This window comes from Eschrichtius robustus, chromosome 11 (genome assembly GCF_028021215.1).
Source record: "Eschrichtius robustus isolate mEscRob2 chromosome 11, mEscRob2.pri, whole genome shotgun sequence".
Classification (NCBI taxonomy): domain Eukaryota; kingdom Metazoa; phylum Chordata; class Mammalia; order Artiodactyla; family Eschrichtiidae; genus Eschrichtius; species Eschrichtius robustus.
Window position 1 is genome coordinate 49,945,588 of NC_090834.1, and position 19,656 is coordinate 49,965,243.

Below are 19,656 nucleotides of genomic sequence, written 5' to 3' on the forward strand. Positions count from 1 at the left end.
ACCAAGAGCTCTTTCCAAAAACTGTCCCCTTATTTCCAACAGTCTTTTCATGTCTTCCTCAACTTCTTTTATAGACTGGAATTCAGTGGTTGAAGGTGTGACACCAGTTTTCTGCCTCATCGTATTGGCAGTCTGCCTGGCGATATCTCACTTTACTTTGAAATGTGGTATCCATTATATAGACAACCAGGTTTAAACTGAGACTAAAAAAGTCTCATTTTAATATCATGTTTCACTTACAATAAAGCCCCTTTCTACTAAAGTACTTGTTCCTTGCAATTAAAGCAGTCTAGCTAACACAAACTCCATGATCATGGGTGTGGGAGGAGAATTCTAGAAAAGTCATGGAAGAAGGAGAGAGGTGAGAGGAAAAGAAGAGATGGTGGTAGTAAGACTTCAGATAAATTAATTTAGGAGTTCTACTCATATTCATTGTGCGCAGTTAGTGGCGCCCAAGGTGCTTTAATCTTCCCCAGGCAGAATTGCTGCTGCATGGTTAGGAGAAGTGCCTAAAAGTATTGGCAAATAAGATAAGCCCATAACAGCCATTATCCCATGACACTTAAAACTGGCTATACACCAAGGCTCAACAAGCAGCATATAAATGTTTTTACCCCCACCCCAATGTTGGATACAATAGCATGAAATTTTCAGCTCAAAGAAATCATCCAAATTTCTAATCAGGATAACGGGTTAAGTTTATATGAGATCATTCTTCCTACTTAAAAACCATAAAATAAAGGAATGCTGGAAAAATTATTTAAAAAATTTTAAACATACTAGAACAGTAACAATTTTTAAAGTGTGGTATTGTTGCACAAATACATAGATCCATGGAACAGAATAGAAAAGACAGAAAGAGATCCAAATACACATGGGAAATGAAAGTATGATAAAGTTAGCATTTTGGGTCATAGGGTAAAAATGGCTTATTTAATAGGTGATGTTGGGACAACTGGAAAGCCATCTGGCAAAAAATAAGGTTGGTTTCCTATCTCACACAAAAAAAATCGGAGATTAAATATAAAAATGAAGCCATAAAAAATTCTAGAAGAAAATATTAGAGAATGTATTTGTAATGTCAGAAATCATAAAATCAAAGTGATAAATTGGGCACTATAAAACTGTAAAATTTCCTCATACAAACACTGCATAAACAAAAGACTAATGACAAATGGGAAAGATATTTGCATCTTATGTCACAGTTAAAGAGCTAATTTCCTTGAAATGTGAAGAGCTCCACAGCACGATAGAAAAATGGGCAAAGATGTGAACACAAAGGAAATTCATATGGTTCTTGAACTTATAAAAAGATATTCGCTGTTGCTTATAGTAAGAGAAATGGAAATTAAAGCTACAATGAGATACCATTTTCTACCTATAAGACTGGCAAAGAACAAAGAGGTGGATCACATCCCCTGCTGTTGAAGAAGTGGGAAAACAGACATCCTCACCACCACCAGCCAGAGTACACTTGGTACAACCTCTACGCAGGGCCATGCCTATCAGTGTAAAAATGAACAGGCTGTTTGGGCCAGCCATTTCCCTTTAGCGATACACATAAATGAAATTACACACATACAAGGGTATTCATCGCAGTAAAATGAGACTGTGTAAGGAGAGTCACTGCAGTATTATTTGTAATAGTAAAAGATGGGAAACAACCTAAATGCTTATGAGTAGAGGACTTTAAAAAATTGCGGCACAACAAAACAAAGTAGCCATTGGGAGGATGAGGAAGTATTAATATGTACTCATCTATAAGGATGTCCATATTGTTACATGAAAGAGCAAGTGAAAAATTGCATCTGTGGCATGCTGCTTGTGACATATATGTACATACTGAAACATGCATGGACTCTTTCTGAAAGGTTACATAAGGAACTGGTAATAGTGTTTTTATCTAGAGAAAGGATCTCAGTGGCTGGGGGACTGACAGGGGTAGGAGGGTCTCACTCTTAACGTTCTCCTTTTGGGGAGGAGAACCTTTTGAAAAATTGTAACTCTAAGTCCAGACTGATTTGGGGCCAAATTTACACTACCACTGTGGTGCAGAGGCCCTGAGCTGAGAAACTTACATAAAAATTGGTCTAGAAGCAGACGGGACAGAGCCTCAGAGGGGATAGTGGGAACGACCCCGAATGAACGCTCCTTCCACAGAACAGGGCACCCATTACCAGCTGGGCTCAGAACTGCCATCCACCCACAGTGTTCTTTCAGGCCAGATTTCTCCTGTTTGTTCTGCCCTAGGACTTTCTTGTCTCTGAGTCTCTGGTGCTCTTTTAAGCCACTATGCCTCAGCGACAGACAGCTGGCCTCGTGGCTCCCAGATCTGATCCTGGTAAGATTCATTATGCCTGATGCCATCCTGCTGCATACCCTCTTCACTTCCTGTCTCATGTTTGCTCTCCAGTTTCTTTCCCGACTGCAACTTAGCATTTACTTGGCCATTTTTCTATAACGAGTCTGGTTGTCCAGCCTGGGTGGGTTGCCTGAGCTTGCCTCAGGTGAATTCCTTCTCTAATATAACCCCTTCCCAGGACCCTCCCGCCTTGGTGGAGTTGGCCCAGACCCAGGTGTGAGAGCATGCAGACACCACCCACTGAATGAAGCTTCTTTCTCAAAGTCGGCTGCAGGGTTTCTACGCGTACGTAGGCACACACTCCCATCCCTTTACTTCCCCTTCTCAGTTTCATAGGTGGTCCTGGGATAGTTTCCTTACTTCCTCCCTCCACCTAATCCTTAGGCTCATAGTGCTTTTGCTGACAGCTGAGAGTAACGGATGATTCAGGCGGTACCCGTTTCTTTCTTCCACCAAATGTCTGCCCCTGAAAGATTTTTTTATTGACTCTGAACCAGCTTTCTTGCAACTGACCTGACATTTTCTCAGCATTCTCTTTAACTCTGTTGATGTCATTCTGTAAGGAGGTAATGAGTTTAGCATGTTGTTCACTCCCTACATTCTTGTACTCCTCCCAATATTCTTTCTCACTGAGTTTCTCAAGAAATAGTTTCTCAGCATTATTTATTTGGATGCGCATATCTGTTGAAAGAAAATCAAGACTTTGTGTCATTTCTATTGTCCTTGCAACCATTACATGTTGCAATCTGTTTTTGTGAAGTTAAGGTCTGATATGAAAATATCAACTCATAAATACTATTTTATATCTATAATTTAGGGAAATCTAAACTATTCAAGCTATTGTTTATCTATCCCTCATGATTCAAAATCTAAGTAAAATTAAACTTCCAATTATAAAGTAGTTGTGTGGTTTGGGGCTGTGATTGAGAGCTGTAATATGCAATCAACCTATATGCCTAGGGACCCACAAGTTTAAATTATGCCTGTGATAGCTTGGTAAGTGTCCTGTTTTGTACAATATATTATGTCGCATATACTTTTTATTAGTAAATTGTCATTTTTCTGGTCATTATGTGTCTGGGCAAAGTGATTTCAACTTAACATCCTTCCACAGTACTTGGCGACCATTTTTGTAGGTAAGTCGTGTGATTCCATCATTTAAAGTTCAATTGTTTGAGCTTCCCTTGTGTGAAATGATAGCATATGAGAGTCAAAATAACCTGCCTTCCCCTAACCCCACACAGTAAGACTTCAGAGTGAAAGATAAGTTCCCTAGTTAAGTATATACAAATATGGGGCCGTCTCAACCATATAAACTTTCAGTTTGCCCTGGTGTACTTACTACACATGATATTCTACTCAATCTTTAGGCTGAGTATCATGCTGCTGAACATTCTGGAAAAGGCAGCATTACAAAAAGCCAGGTCCAATGAACTGAATGGCTGTTTGGCTTACTACCATGCACCATCTTGTTTGAGAGCCCCTGAGGGCAAGACCACATCTTATTCATCTCTGTCAACCCGGCACTTAGCACAGAGTCTGGCAATTAGTTGGTGCTCAATAGATGTTTATGACTGAAGCATTCCATTCAGGCTAGGGAGATGTTCTTCAGTCCAAAGGTCCGGAAGGACTCCAGACATGTCTTTTTCCAAGACATGATAATAATATATTTTTAATATATATATTTTAATATATACTTAATACATTAAGAATATAAGATAATATATTTTAAACTCCCTTAACAAATGGTACTTGTTATTATCATTAAACAATTAAGAACACTGCACCCCAGTGATCAGCTGTCCTCCGATGTGGGCAGACTGCTTCTGTCTCAGCCCTGCACCGTGTTCAGTCTTTGTGGGGAGGGTTGATTGATGTCACTGAAGCTTTTGAAGGAGATGGGGGTGTAGTGGCTGTTGCTCTGCTTTCCCAGAACCCCTCTCTCCCTTCCCTTCTAGTAACACATGTCTCCTGTCCCTTGTCATATAAGTAGACCGATTACAGTCGCCCCTTCTCCGGGTTTTAGGGATTGGTCCAGGGCTGAGCAGGTGCCCCAAGCTAGGCAAATGCTCGGAGTCCTTCCCTAGAAATATCTTCACTGGTGGAAAACATGTCTCTTTTGTCTCCACTTTGAGGTTATAAGGATGTAAGTTCAGAGGTGTCTCTGGTCAGAATTCCAGCCTCACGGGGAGAACATTCTCAGAAAAAGGAGCCAACTTTCAGGGGGAAGGCAGAGAGAGAAGACAGGTAAGAGGAGCAGGGGGTGGAGGGGGAGGAGGTGGGGAAGAAAGAGGGAGGGTGATGAAGGGGGAGAGAGGGGGAGCAAGAGAGGGAAATTTTAAATAAACGCTGAGATCTGACAGCATGTGAGGCTCTGGGTCCAGGTCAGTAGCACCCTGCCTTTTCTGTTTGGTTACATGAAAAAATTAACATCTTCTTTATGCTTGGACTGGTTTGGATTGGATTTTTATCCTTGCAACTGAAAGAGTCCTAACTAAACATTGGGAGAAGGGAGTTTTGTCAGCACTTCTCAAACTTTACTGTGCACAGGACTCCCCTAGGATCTCGTCCAAATGCAGGTTCTGATTCAGCGGGTCCAGCTGGGGGCCTGAGGTTCTGCACTATCACAGGCTGACAGCTGAAGCTCCAGCTGGTGCTCCACGAACCAAATTGAGTTGAAAGTGACGGACTACCTGGTACAAAATGTCACTGCCTCAGAGATCCTTTGCAGACACATCTGTTCTCTCTTTCCCTCTCTTCCTCAGCATCTGTGGGCTTCTTTCTTCCTTGGACCACTGCACATGCCCAGCCCTCCTGCTCTTAGTCACCCAGCACGTCCCCAGTCTTGTATGACACACATACCCCAGCACTCAGCCCAAACCACAGACAGGCACACCTTAACTAACCGGGCCCATTCCCTTTGAAGGCAGTTTAGTGAGCACATCTAAGTATCTGCTTTGGTCTCACACCCATCTCAAGGGTGTGACTTCTTAAAGCATTCCTTCCGAACATACGCAGAACTCTCCTAGACAGGAGCCCGACCAGAAAATACATCTACCACCTCATGACGTCACTGTTGCCCACACAGGGACTTGGCAGGAGGAGGCTTATGGGAAAGCTTTAGAGACCCCCTAAAAATGAAATTTGCTGATTGACCTTTGGTGTTGGTAACTATTTCTTTCAAAATAACAAATAACTACAAATGGAATGCCTGCTCTGCGCCAAGAGCTTGGGTAAGGAGGCTCTTTAAAATGCTTGGGGAACCTCAAGAAAATCTAGTCCCTTTTTTTGCCTCTCAGATTCTCATACTGCTTCCTGAGAGCACTCAAGTCTCTCCCTTGTTTTCCAGCTTCCTAGCTGAGATGGTATTTATAGAGGTTCTGGCAAAAGTTTTAGAAATCTGAGCAGCAAGTTTATGATGAAGGGATAGGATTTTTTTTTTTTTTAATGCACGTGTCAAAACTGTGTGTGACTTACCCTCAGAACCCTGGTACTTCCTGAGCCCATGACAAGACTATGTCCTGGGTCCTTCATCTTCTGTACCAGCATCATTTCTATCCATGTCCTACAAACTTCCCCTTTTCCAATTCTAATCCCTCTTTCCCCATCTAAAGAGGGGGCTTAGCTCCCTTAGAGATATTGGGGGTGGGGAGGAAGCCTCATGGTTACACTCACCTTACCATTCCCAAGTCTTCACTGGGGCTGAAGCCTGTGAAGACACGAAACAAGAGAATTTCTCAAAAAAAAAAACCAGATCCCCATTGCAGGGAGTTCAGGGTGGTACCTAACAGGATACTGTCTGGTGTTAAGGGTCAGAGGGGTTTCTTCTGTCTTTGTTTTTGATCACTGCCCTTACTCCTCCTCCTCACTTGGCTTCAGTATCTCTGCCCATTTTATTTCCCTCTCTCGTCCACTTACTTATATGTGTTTGTGGTTGTGGTGATGGTGTCATTTGAAATGTGTTCACAGCCTTTTGAACATATTAGGAGTCAAAAGCATTAATACATTCAAGAAATAACTTGATACAGCTTTATGATAATTTTCTAAGTTTCTAAATCACCTTTCAAGTTTTGTTCCTGGTCTCTTACAAACTTCCATTTTTCCTTCATTGCTTTTTCAACTTCCTCTCTTGTTACAACTGCTAATCCCTCTGACTTCTCTTCACTCAGTTCCTTTAGTAGGTTCCTTATGTGCCAAATCTGTTCATCCTTTAAGCGTTTATTCTGTCATGAATATCAACAGTTGTTAATTACATCTGTTGAAGTATTTCCATTGATTTCCCTCAAATAGAGTTACACATTGAGGTTTGCAAAATGAGAGATATTTAATGAAATAAGTTATTCAGTAATATCTCTAAAGAGCATATGGAAGATGGAAGACTCAAAATTAAACCCATCAATACAGTAATCATTGAAGAAAAAGTTACATATTAAAACCTGCGTTATTAATCTGCCAGTCTATCACCCTATCATAGGATTGGTGAACATTAAAATTAGATTTCAGAGGTCAGTTTCTTCAACTCCCACAAACACCTTTCTTTTCTAGGCAACATCGTTCATTTAGTCAATATTTATGGGGCATCTACCATATGCCAGGTAGTCTTCTAGACACTAGGAATATATCAGTGAACAAAATAGACAAAAGTACTGCTTTTGTGGAATTTACACTATTCTTTGTTTTTCTCACAGATGACCCTAATTCTCTTGTTCTGGTGTGATGGTTACTATTTCAATACTCCACACCTGAAGTACGGACTGTGTTCCTTTTGTGAATATCCCACCTATGTTTCCACGTTTCTTATTTAATCAACTTAGAGTTTATTCTTGCCCTTGCTAGCTTATTATGTATATGTAGAGATATTTTACTGTGCGTGAACTTAATACCTTTTCCTTGTAATTTTCTTAGCCTCCCTTTAAGTTTTAATCCTCACTTCCCTGGTGTCTCTCCTTCAATTTCTTAAACCTAATAAAATGCATATACTTAAAATATTCTAATACTTCTTTTAAAAATTATTTTTCCTATAATTTAACATTCTCTTTACTATAGCTTTTTCAACATTATATTTTATTTCTGATATTCATGGCTTTTATCGTCTTAACCTACATGGATACTCTACTGTAAGAGTATTTTCTTTCCCAAAATTGATTCTCTGGGCTAGTGCTTCTCAAACTTCAACGTGTATACCCAACACTTGGGGACCTTGTTAAAATGCAGATTCTGGTTCAGTAAGTTTGGTATGAAGCCTGCGATTCTGCACTTCTGATAAGCTCCAGGTGATGCCAAGCCTGCTGGCGCACAACCCACAGTTTGGGTAGCAAACTTCTTTCAGGTAATCCAAATATCTGTGATTTATTGATAGTGCTACGGCCTACTAAAACTCAATTCTTTAATACTTAACCCAACAAATTTTAAAGTTGAGGGCTGAAAAATTTGATTTCTAGTTTAATAAACTCCCTGGACAGGATTATGTAACCTTAGTGCTCTCTAAGTGATTCCACAGGCTGCGTGACATTATTGCCATTTCAGTGCATTAGAATTTTAATTTAAAACTTTGATAAGCTGAAAGAAAACAATAGACAATTAACTTTATGATGATGCTCAGTATTGAGAAATACAAGCAAAAAAAAAAAAAAAAAAGACTGGGACTGGACAGGCTTTGAGTGATTTAAAAAAAATGGAAATAAAGGTTAAAAAGATATGATATTCAAAATTTGGTGGTTTAACTTCTCTTATCTTTTGTTTGTAATATTCTAAAGTATCATAATTCTGTCTCTGAAGAATTTTTAGTACCGAAGGGTTCATAATATGATACATCTGAAAACTGAATCTCTTTACTTCTGTGTAGAATCTTATTGGGCGTGATGTAAGCAGGAATGGTGGAGTAAGACTTCTGAAAATCCTCTCCTTCATAAAAGCAATGAGAAAAAATTGGCAAAAATTGTCAAAATCAACTTTTCAGAACTCTTGAAATTAAAGGCTTTGCAGTAACTTCCAGGGAGTGTTTATTCAAGAAAAATGGTTGAATCTTGGTAAGGACAGTGAGCTTTGTGGCATTTTAACTTGCTCTAAAAACCAAAAGCCCCACAGTTATGGTAAAAACCAGCAACTTAGCAGCCTGGGTTGCTGCTGGGTTGAGGGTCATGGAGAGAAGTGAGGGGAACAGAACTCTTCCAAAGCCCAATTCCCAAATAACAGTCATTATTTGACCTATCTGGGAATTCCCTGGAAAATCCCACTCGGAAACCTTGTCTTTATTTGACCTGAGTCAGAGCTTACCCAATGTGTGACCAGCCTTTTCCCAGATTGATGTTGGTCAAAAACAATCAGAGGCAGATGTTTTTCAAAAACAATCAACAATTGTTGAACATTACAGCTCCCTGAGGCGGTAATAAAAGTTGAGGTAAACAGCAAGCTGACAAAAAAACTTTAAAAGAAAGCTGCAGATGAGATGCCCATGGAGAGCTTTGAAAGCTCTGACATATTCCTGGGAATCTAAAAGGCCACATGCATGTATAGGGCATATATATAAATTTAATAACATCTATATTAAACTTCCCAAATCCTGTATGAATTTCAAATAGAAAGGAAATGTGTCTGACAATGTTATAAAATTCACTATGTCTGAAAAATTATTTTGGGCTACATACCAAAATAAAATTTATTTAAATATATCCACCAATATGCTAAAAAATGACATTTATCTTACGAAGTGAAGTACATTTATTATTTGAGGTAAGAATAATTATCACATTATAAAATAGAAGAAAGGAAATTTAGTAATTAAGCTACAAAGAAAGGATTAATTTTGTTTTGTTTTATAAGACCATCTCATGGCCTTTTTTTAAAACCTTTTAAGACTCACAAGAACAAGAATAGAAGTTGCCAAAATAGGACACACAGTTCCCATCTACTATTCACCCAGCTTTCCCCAATGATAACATCTTATCTAATGATAGCACAGTATCAAAACCAGGAAATTGACATTGGTACAATGTTATTAAGTGAACTAGAGACTTTATTTGGATTTCACCAGTTCTTACATTTTTTTTTTTTTTTAGTGTATAGTTGTGATATTGTAATCTATAAAAATATATTTATTTGGTCATTCAGATGACTAAAACATATTTCTTAGCTATATTTGGTTTTCACCCATAGTTCCTGGTCCACAGTGCCCAAAACCCTTGGAATTTCTGCCATCACAATTGGGTTTATATTAATGAAAGTGACTTTTGAATCCCACAGGTGAGGAGAGAGGGAAGGGGCCTGGTTGCCAGGAGAACCAACCAAGTTATTAGAGGGTGGGAACTTCCATTCCCTCCCCCTGATTTCCGGGGAAGGGAGAGGGACTTGAGGTTGAGTCAGCCGCTATTGGCCAATGATTTAGTCAATCATGATTATGTAATGAAGCCTCCATTAAAACTGGAAAAAGGAGCGTCTTTTGGTCCTTTTTGAGAGAGCTTCCATGTGCCACTGTGCTAGGCCCCAAGCTTCATAAGGACAGAAGCTCCTTTATTCAGGACTTTGCTCTATGTATCTCTTCATCTGGCTGTTGATTTTGATTCATATCCTTTAATATCCTTTTTATGATAAATCAGTAATCTAGTGAGTAAATGGGTTTTCCTGAGTTCTGTGAGCCATTCTAGCAAATTAATTGAACCTGAGGAGGGGGTTGTGCAAGCCTCTGATTTATAGCCAGTCGGTCAGAAGCACAAATAACAACCTGGACTTGCAGCTGGCGTCTGAAGTGGAGGGTAGTCTTGTGGGACTGAGCCCTTTACCTGTGGAATCTGATTCTATCTCCTGGTAGGTAGTGTCAGAATTGAGCTGAACTCTCAGACACCCTGTTTGTGTCTGAGATTTGCTTGCTGGTGAGAGGAAGCCTCCACACATACAAGTTGGAATTGGGTCGGGAACCCTTTCAACAGGATTATGAATTCTGTCACATATACATATGAGAAGTATCACCATGAAGATGGCATTCGAAGCCATGATGTTAAATAAGATGATCCAGAGAGAGCTTAGAGTGAAAGAGGAGGATTGAGATCAGAACCTTGATAAATACCCTAATTAAAGGGTGGTTCTAGGAAAAAAAAACAACGAAAACCAAGAAGAAATGGTCAGAGAAGTAGAAGGAAATTTAAGAGTGATATCCTGGAACCCAAAGGAAAAAGAGTTTCAAGATGACAGGAGTGACTGCTGAAGGAGTGAGGGGTAAAGAAAGGACTACAAAGAGTCCATTGAACCTGGCTAACTGGTCATTAACAACTTTTGCTAGAGCGGTTGTAGGGGAATAGCAGGAGTGAAAGTATGTGTTGGGAAGTAAGGATGTGGACACACTGAACTATGAAATACCTAATGATGTAGTGGAGCAATGAATGCAAACAGAGAAAGAAAGATAATAAGTGAGGTGATCATCTAAACAGAACTAAACACATAGGAAGAGATGATGGGTAGGAAGGAAGAGGGGCATTTCCGATTTCGACTAACTGAAGAGAAAAATATATCTTGCTAATGAGTCATGTTTAGCTTAGCAATTTAAATATCTGTGACCTCAAATTTTTTTCCTCCCACTGGTGTTTGTGTGAATCAACTCAACAAATATTTATTGAACATATACTCTTGCTGGGCCTTTCTGGAGAAACAAAGATAAGACTGGATTGCTGCTGCCTAAAGGGCTTTCAACTGAATAATGGAGAAATATTTTTTACACAACATCCTAGCTCAGATGGGGGGAATGAAAAGGAGCTAGCCAAGAGAAGAGCATTTCGGGAAGAGGAAACAGCCTTTTTGTTGTAAAGGTACCATAGTAAGAAAAAGATTGGGTTTTCTAATATTTGAAAGAAGCAGGGGTAAGCAAAGGGTGGGGCGGCTGGAGACAAGATTGGAGAGGTGAGCAGAGGTCAGCTTTTGCAGGGCCTTGAAGACTTTAGGAAGGACTATGGATTTTACTTTCTGTGCAGTAGGAAGCCACTGCAGGGTTTTAAGCACTGAAAAGTTTACCGTATTCCAAGGGTAATTCTGGTTGCACTGTGGAAAATGTACTGGTTAGAGGAAGGATGGGTAAGAGATGATGGTGGCTTAAACTGTGGCAATAGCAGCATAAATGGAAAGAAATAGATACGTACAGTTGAGCTAGAGTCTGCATTACCATGATCCTCACTGCTGGGTCCACTAATGACTCCAAGAGCAGACTTAGACCTATCGCATTCTTGAGCTAATCCTCATGGAAACAAGAACTTTGTTTCTGGCTCCAGCTGATGGGTTATGGGAAAGTGATTCCTCAGTCCTGATCTGTTGTCCTTTCCACAACCAAATGGAAATCCCAAAGCTGGCCTGGGAGTTCCCATGCTGACCACTAGGGGATGTGCATTGGCCCCTTGATGGCGGCTCACTCTCATGTGCTCTGGAATCACATCATGTGGAACCTGCCTCCAAGTGCCTAAGCCAGACTTCCCCTTTCCACTCTCATCCACAGACTTCAGTTTCTTAGGTCCTATTGCAAGTGACTGATTCTTCAGAATCATGACAATGTCAGGGTCACAGTTATATCACCACCAGGGCTTGTCTTGCCCAATACATATTTGCTGAACAAATGAACAAATTCACCCTATAAGGAAGACAGGAATCCTCATTTTACAAGGGGGAAATTGAGGCTTACACCAGTTTGGCCAAAATGACATCAGTAAGTTGTACAGTCAGGATGCAAATTTAGATCTCTGACCCAAATTCTGTTAAAATTTGTAGATAGTCTTTTTAGACAAAAGACAAAACAGGTGTGGAAATTTCAGGGTACATATAAAATAAATGTTTTAATAGCAGACACCCTCAGTATTTCCTCACTCATGAGACCCCTTAAGGGCTAAGTTGTATGCATTATCATTTACTGCTTCCCAACTTTGTTTCTATTGATCCTGACAGTCATATACAGCACCCCTTTGATAGTCGTTTTATTCTAATTTCATAAAAATAAATCACTTAAACAATAAATTAGTCATTTTAACAACCGAAATTGTACTTTTCAGATAATATTTACATATGCACACACTTTGAAAATCTAAAGGAAAACAGATACAGAAATTTAAAATAGAGAACCAATGTTTTATAGTTCGGTTAAATAAGAAATTAAAAGATAAATGTGGTTGCAGAGCTTTAAAATTTTCAACATAAGATTCAGTGTCCGCATGATCTAAATAACACAATTCAAGCTGACTTCCTTTAACATTATAATTAATATAATAAAAACAGCAGTATTCTTGTCTCCCATGTACAAAAATATTTAAATATAGTGTAAATTTATCAACTCCAAGCGCTAAAGAAGATAATTTCCTAGAGTTCATTTCGTCATAACTCACAATTTTTTAAAGCATTTGTGTAAATGTTTCATGACTAGATACTGGCTTTAAATTTTATACTCACTCTTTCATGATACTTTTGGTTCTTTTCTCTAATTTTCTTTATTTGAGCCATGAATCGTTCTACTGCATTTTCCTTTATTTGACAGCTGATAACAAAGACAAGCTGTATTACGATTATTTGCCTTAGGAAAAACTAATGAGATAAAATTTAAAAATTAATCTAAATTAATTTGAATTGAAATAAAGTATTAAACATATTATAAAGACCCATTTAGGGATAAGAATCTTAAGTGATTTTGTGTTTCTGAGTATATTTTACTCACTAAAATATGTATTAGAGAGAGAACTTCAAGTTTTAAAAAAATCAATCCCCATTTGTATTTCATAGTTATAATTTTTATACTTTCTCATTATAAATAATTCAGCTTAAAGGGAAAGGGCATCCAGAAAACATGTTTTCTAGAATTCCAAAAACATTCATACAAAAATGACAAAACAAAGAATTTACAGGGGCAAGCACAGCTTCTTGAAACAGTAAGGTAAACCAGGCTGACCTACTGGTTCAAGTTCATTAGTATACCATCTCTTCTATAAATAGTAAAAGCTCCTTTCTTTCTTTCTTTTTTTTTTTTTCAAAGCTTCTTTCTTGACACAAATACATTTCTTTAACACCCAACAAGTATTTGTTGAATGTCTGTTAGGTATGAAAGAGAGATAGAAAAGTACAGAAAGACTTTGGTATAGGCACTTGATAGCTGTTTGAAGTGTTAAGTGTATCTCTATTACCTAATAAATCTTACAACTTTAAATCTGAGACCAAAATAAAGGAAGAGAAATAGCTCCATGTAAACCCCTTGCCTCAATTTAAAAAACAAAACAAAAATGTAGCACTTCTGTGGTACAGTGAACAGAGGAGTGGTTAAAGAATGAGAAACTCTGGTTTTCAATCTTGTCCCTATCACTTCTTACCTTACATGACCTCAGACAAGGCAATTCTCTGAACCTCAATTTCCAAGCCATCAAGGGAGAGATAACAATACCCAGCTCTACATATTTGTATAAGGATTAAAATAAGAAATCATATGTGAATGTTTCTACTATAGAGTAAGTGCTTAGCAAATTTCAGTTGAATTTGAATCTTACATCCTCAGTCCTTCTCCCAAAATATTTATATTCGTGATATTGTAAACTTAGTAGAGAGAAAAATAAGGCTCCTTCTTTCCAAATGAAGAAAAAAACAGAACATGAAAAAAAAGTGAGCAAGTCCTTTAGTGGCAAAAAGCTCTGTTTGGATACTATGAAACTTGGGTTTTAGGCCTGGCTCTCCACCTAAGGACTCAACCATTCTAGGCCTTGGTTTATTCTTCTGTAACTAAGAGAATTAAAGGAGATGAACTCTGTGGTTCCTTCTTGGTTCCAAAATTCTGCAGTTGATCCGAGTTCCCTTTCACACATCAGACACACAACACAGGTCTAACGAGCGGCTGCTATGTGCCCAGCATTGTTTTAGGCAGTTTAGAGATAATGACAAACAAGATCTTCATGGCCCTTGCCCTCAAAGAGCTTACGTTTTACTAACCATTAAAGAAAAAAACACATGAAAATATTACTTACACACTGTGATAAATGCTGTGGGGGAAATGACCAGGTATGAGACGGCTAGTAAATGGAAGGGACCTCTAAAGATAGGGTGGTCTCCAACAACGGTAAGAAGTAAGACTATAGGTAAGGATAAACCATCTTTTATTTCTTACCTGAATAAAGCTTAGATGTGTACAGATTTGAAGGAATGCCTTCCCTACCTCCCATTTTTAAGGGGAAAAATAAAAATGTTATAAATGAAAATTATCTGAAAAGAGCCTATGCAAATGCATGCTAATTACTTACATAATTTCTGTAATTATAAATACGGTGATCCTAATTTTCTGCATGGGTTGGGGGAAGCAGATAAATGAATCACAAGTGTGTGGTCTCCACTGGTTGAAACTGAATCTTTGAACAGGCTGGTTCACAGACTGACTCCCTGGCTTCAGCCGAGAGCCTGCCTTGGTGATGGATGACTAAATGTGCAAAGACCAGGCTGGAGACTACATCCAGTCTCAGGCCCAGCCCCTGCAGGGGACACACTTATACTAAAAAATCATTTGTTGTTTATCCAAAATTCAAATTAAATTGGGCATCCTGTATTTTTATTTGCTAGGTCTGGCAACCCTACACTCAGCCCGCCACCCTTTCCCCTCTGAGAAGTTAGAAGCAAGCAACCTACGGCTTTGTCTTGTGTTTCTTCTGCAGGGAGCAGTTCAGAGAGGTCTGAGTGGCATCAGCAAGCCTGGGGGTGGGGTGGATTCTGAGAGGCCCTAAAGGTTTTGGCTGCTTCATCAGGCCCCCTCTGGAGCATATGGTAGTTGCAGGTGTATCTTCACCTAGCCTCCCCTTGGAATTCACTTCAGCCTCCTCAGGCCTCAGAGATGGATTTACCCAGAAGCAGATGAAGCTGAGCCTCAGAGCTCCACACCATTAGCCACTGTGGGGATTTGAGGCTCTTTGTTCTCCATATAATTTTTCCTTTTCACATCTCCCTTATCTATTCAGTGCCCTAGTAACCCACACGTCACACTAAATGCTGACGCAAATGGGATGATAAACCAATGAGGTAATATACAATAAAGTGCTTTGAAAGGGGTGTCACACTGTTCTAAAGAACAGCGATATGAAATTAATAGTAATGCAATGTGTCACCTTGCCCCTTCCCTCCTTATTAAAATGTTAGTTGATGGAAGAAATGTTCACATATTGAGGTATGGGGAAGTCATCCTGGCTTATACATGATTTGGCTTGAACTTTATGCTAACTAGAACAGCCTGTGGCCTGTCAAACATGCATTGTACATCTGCTTTAACCATGACAGAAAAGAATGCATCTAAAAATCAAAATGGAGTAACCGTGGTTCAGGCATTCAAAACGGAGTTGGGTGGTCATTGTGGATGTGGTTTCACATACATTCCTGCATCACTGACAGCCTGAATTTTCTGAACTGTATCAAACTCAAAGACATCACCAGACGTTTTCAAAACAATATCTGCCAGCAGCTGCCAGCTGCAACCTTATGGTCTCAAGGTCTCTCCTTATAACTATGTGATGATTTTGGACCACAACCAATCCTTGCTTAACAAGCACCCTTACTTCTTGCCAGCTCCAATCCTGATTCTTGACAAACAACGTGTAACTGTGGTTTTTTGCCTATATTAGCCTCCCCATTTCATAGTCAGTGGAACACAATTCAAGTGCTTCTTGAATCTGTGTCTCCTGGGCTATAGTCCTCAGTTTGGCTTGAATAAAACTCTTTTCTATTTTTATTACAGGTTGTTTATTGAGTATTTGCGTCAACATAGTAATGTGTCAACTTCCTTCTTCCATGCAATTTCATTGAAAATTCTGAGAAAGAAAACAAATTTGGATTCCAAAAAATAATCTATAATTTTATCTACTTTTTGAACCCACAACTATATCCACACCTATTTCTATATCTATGTCCATACTCATTGTAGAAAACTGGGTTTGGGGGAATAAGTATAAAGGAAAAAATAAAAACCACCATTACCTAGAGATGATCACTTTATAGATTTAGCATTATGTAATAAGATATTTTGAGAGAGGGAGAGAAAGACCACATTCACATAACTTTTAATATAGTATATTGTTATAATTGTTCTATTGTATTATTACTTATTATTGTTAATCTCTTGCTGTACCTAATTTATAAATTAAACTTTATCATAGGTATATATGTAAAGGAAAAAACATAGTATATCAAGGGCTCGGTACTGTGATTTCAGGCATCCACTGGGAGTCTTGGAGCGTAATCCCGGAGGGTAAGGGGTGGGGGAGACTAAGAGATGATCACTTTATAGGTTCAACATTGGCAGTCTCAGCTTTTCGCAAACAACCATATAGGTTCATGACTTTATTTTCTTGAGATAGTTTTTTTTAAAGTTAACTGTTTGGAATTGACTACCTACTGTGTGCCCTCAGCTCTTTGTCAGGAGCTGAGATTGTATAAGAGAAAATATAAGATGCTGCCAGGGGACCCTTGGATAATCCTTCCTCAGATGGTGGAGGGAGGTGTCCTGGCTATTTGTCATGTGACAAAAGTCCTGTCACCTCGGAACACACGGAATGAGTAAAGCGTCACCAGAAGAGCACAGTAAGGCCTAGGCTGTTCCAGTCCATGAGATTATTTATTTAGTTTTAACAAAGGAAAGAAAACAAAAGCATGGGAATGTTCAACTTGTGTCTCTCACTAGATCATGAGAATTTTTAAATGTGTGCCTCTTTGTAGACCTCTGTTAAAGAGGAGAAAGACTGCCCTCTGCTTGACCCAGAAGAGACAGAAGGAGCTGTAATTGGATGTCATCACTGTGAGCCGTGCAGCAGATTAGAGACCAGATTGTAATCACAGAGCTGGACTTTGTCCACCTCTGCTAAGACAAGATGAGCGAAGTTTTCAGTTATGCTGAGAAATGAGTGCAGGTACAATCTGGTCATCACTTAATTGTTATCTAGGAAATAAAGGGAACTTTGTTAAAAGTCCCTTCCCATGGATGTTTCTCTCTCAGTGTTCTGACCCTTTCACTCACTATCTTCTAAAAAGAACATATGAATAGATTTGGAGTCTTGCAAGAAGGAGATAGATTTTCCCTGAATGTTGTTAAAAACACTTCTCTTAAACAAAGACCTAGTCACCAGCAGTGTGGACTCCTGACTTTCAACCTTGTTGCCCTCCAATAAATGGCTTCCCATTTCCAAAGCCCAAGGGTTCCACAGGGGTCTGCTTATCTGACCCTTGCCTAAACCCCCAGAGTCTGCTCTGCCCTCTCTCCCTCACTCTGCCATTTCTCACTTCCTAGACTGTGATAAGCTCTTCCTCACCCCAGCCTCTTTTCCATAAGTCTTCTGTCCATCACTCTATGTCTCCTTAACACCTGTTCCTCTTTCAGAGATTAGCTCAACATCGCTTCCTCAAACAAGCTTTTCCTGATCTATTTCAAGTCCTTCAGTTATACCATTACCCAGCACCCTACACTTTTCTTTCATAGAATCTTGTTTAGAGCTGTGTAATTTTTAAAAAAGACTGGACTAGGTATTTAATGTCCATCTCCCATGCTTAGTTAGGGCAGGGACCATGTGGCCCTGTTCACTGTGTCCTCCAGTGCCCAGCACTTGCCTTGTATTTGGTAAACATTCAAATACTTGTTCAATATGCATGAAGTACATTCTTATTTGAAAAAAGACTGACACTTATTCACTCACTCCCTAAGCATTACACATTAAAACACCTACCCTGGGCCCAAAGTTGAGGTTCAAAAGCTCTCAAGGGGCTTCCTCTCCGTTAGTTGGATAAAACATAGACACAGGATATGTATCACCCCTACTTTTGTCTCCATCTCCTGGGACAGAGACATTAAGAAATATTCTTATTAAAAACAATTACCTCTAAATCACTTGGATTTGATCTACAGGCATTTGGGGATAATGCAAATTGGAATGTCTAGAAATAAAAAAATAAAGAAATGTCCTCTTTTACTCTTCTGTAAATGTACACTAACTATTCTATGTTGTATTTGAAGAGGTAAGCCTGCAAGCTGCTGTGTATATGTGGAGGAGTGACCAATAATACAATGAAGGGAGGGAGGGAGCCAAAACCCATTTATGAATGCTGTTTCATAGCTACTGCTTGGCTTGTGTTATAGTCAACGTGCAAAAACTTTAAAAAATATGCACATGGCACGAGTGCAATTATGTCTCCAATCCACCTCCAGTCCACCTTCTTTGATACCTTTTGAGCACTTCATTTTCCGTTGGAGTCATATGAGTCTTAGCAGCAATGATTGCTACTTATGTATGGGAACTTTGGGATTTCGTAATCTAAGCTTACTGATAGTCGAGAAGTGCTTCACCGATAGGCAATTTGACTTCTTTTGGCGGTCCGTCTTGAATATCCTTTTTATTTGTTTTTGACGTGTTTTCCATTGTGTTGCTTAGCTAGAAAGAAGAATACCTGTTAAAAAAAGAGACATAGGAAGAATAAATAAATTCTTTGTCCCTCTACTTGTGTTTACGAGATAAAGCACTGCTGGGACTTAATTTAAAACTGGCTCTTCCATCCAGATTGCTTCCACGTCCCCAGAGCTAACATCCACCACAATGCTGGGACCTCATCAATCAACTGGAGTCTTGAGTCTGGTGAGTTCCATGCGTAGCCCAGGTGTAGCATTCCCCCACCCAAAACTGTCTGAGACTCACTCTCTTATATTATCCATCAACAACTGTTGCCCCTGTCAAGCTTCTTTAAGAGCAAGGGCTAAACTTTTTCAATCATTTAATGTCTCCACAATGTTTGGTAGAGTGCACCACATGTAACAGCAGCTCGATATATGTCTTTTAGTTTTTAAAAAGTAAGACAAAACAAAAGCACAACTTTCTATGAGCACCAAGAGACTAGGCTCCAAAAGAATTAGAACTGGGATCCAAAAGAATTAGGTGTGGCCAGGATTGTTATAAAGAACAAATAAAAGGACAGACACATTAAAGTGTTTTTGAAATGGTTAAGAGGGTTACAAATGCAAAATAATAATAAGAATGATAATAATAATGTGTTATCATTAACAGTAACTGTTCATCAGCTATTAATTGCTTTTGTAACTAATAATAAAAACTATCAAAACTAATATTTTTTAAATGAGAAAATCAGGCCCAAGGTTCTTAGATTTTTATGGTAAGCAGAAATAACTTTGTGGATTTGGTAATGGATACTAATGCACATCTTTTAAGATCATAGTCTTCCTTGACAGATTTTTATCTTTTGATTTTTTATTAATCTCAAGAAAATAAGTGCCTAACCTTCAATCAGTGTGTTAGTATTTGGGTGTGGTAGAAAGA

At 38.9% G+C, this 19,656-nt stretch overlaps 1 protein-coding gene across 1 annotated transcript in view; it reads right to left on the bottom strand.

Moving 5' to 3' along the window:
- The window catches only part of CCDC83 (coiled-coil domain containing 83), a 41,789-nt gene extending 23,042 nt beyond the window's left edge, over window positions 1–18,747 (bottom strand). The window contains exons 1-4 of the mRNA XM_068556329.1: window positions 18,653–18,747; window positions 12,779–12,863; window positions 6,423–6,585; window positions 2,876–3,043 (exon numbers count right to left, since the gene is read on the bottom strand). Coding sequence (XP_068412430.1) covers window positions 2,876–3,043; window positions 6,423–6,585; window positions 12,779–12,863; window positions 18,653–18,747 — 511 coding nt within the window. The remainder of the gene's footprint in view (window positions 1–2,875; window positions 3,044–6,422; window positions 6,586–12,778; window positions 12,864–18,652) is intronic.
- Window positions 18,748–19,656: the final 909 nt, after the last annotated feature.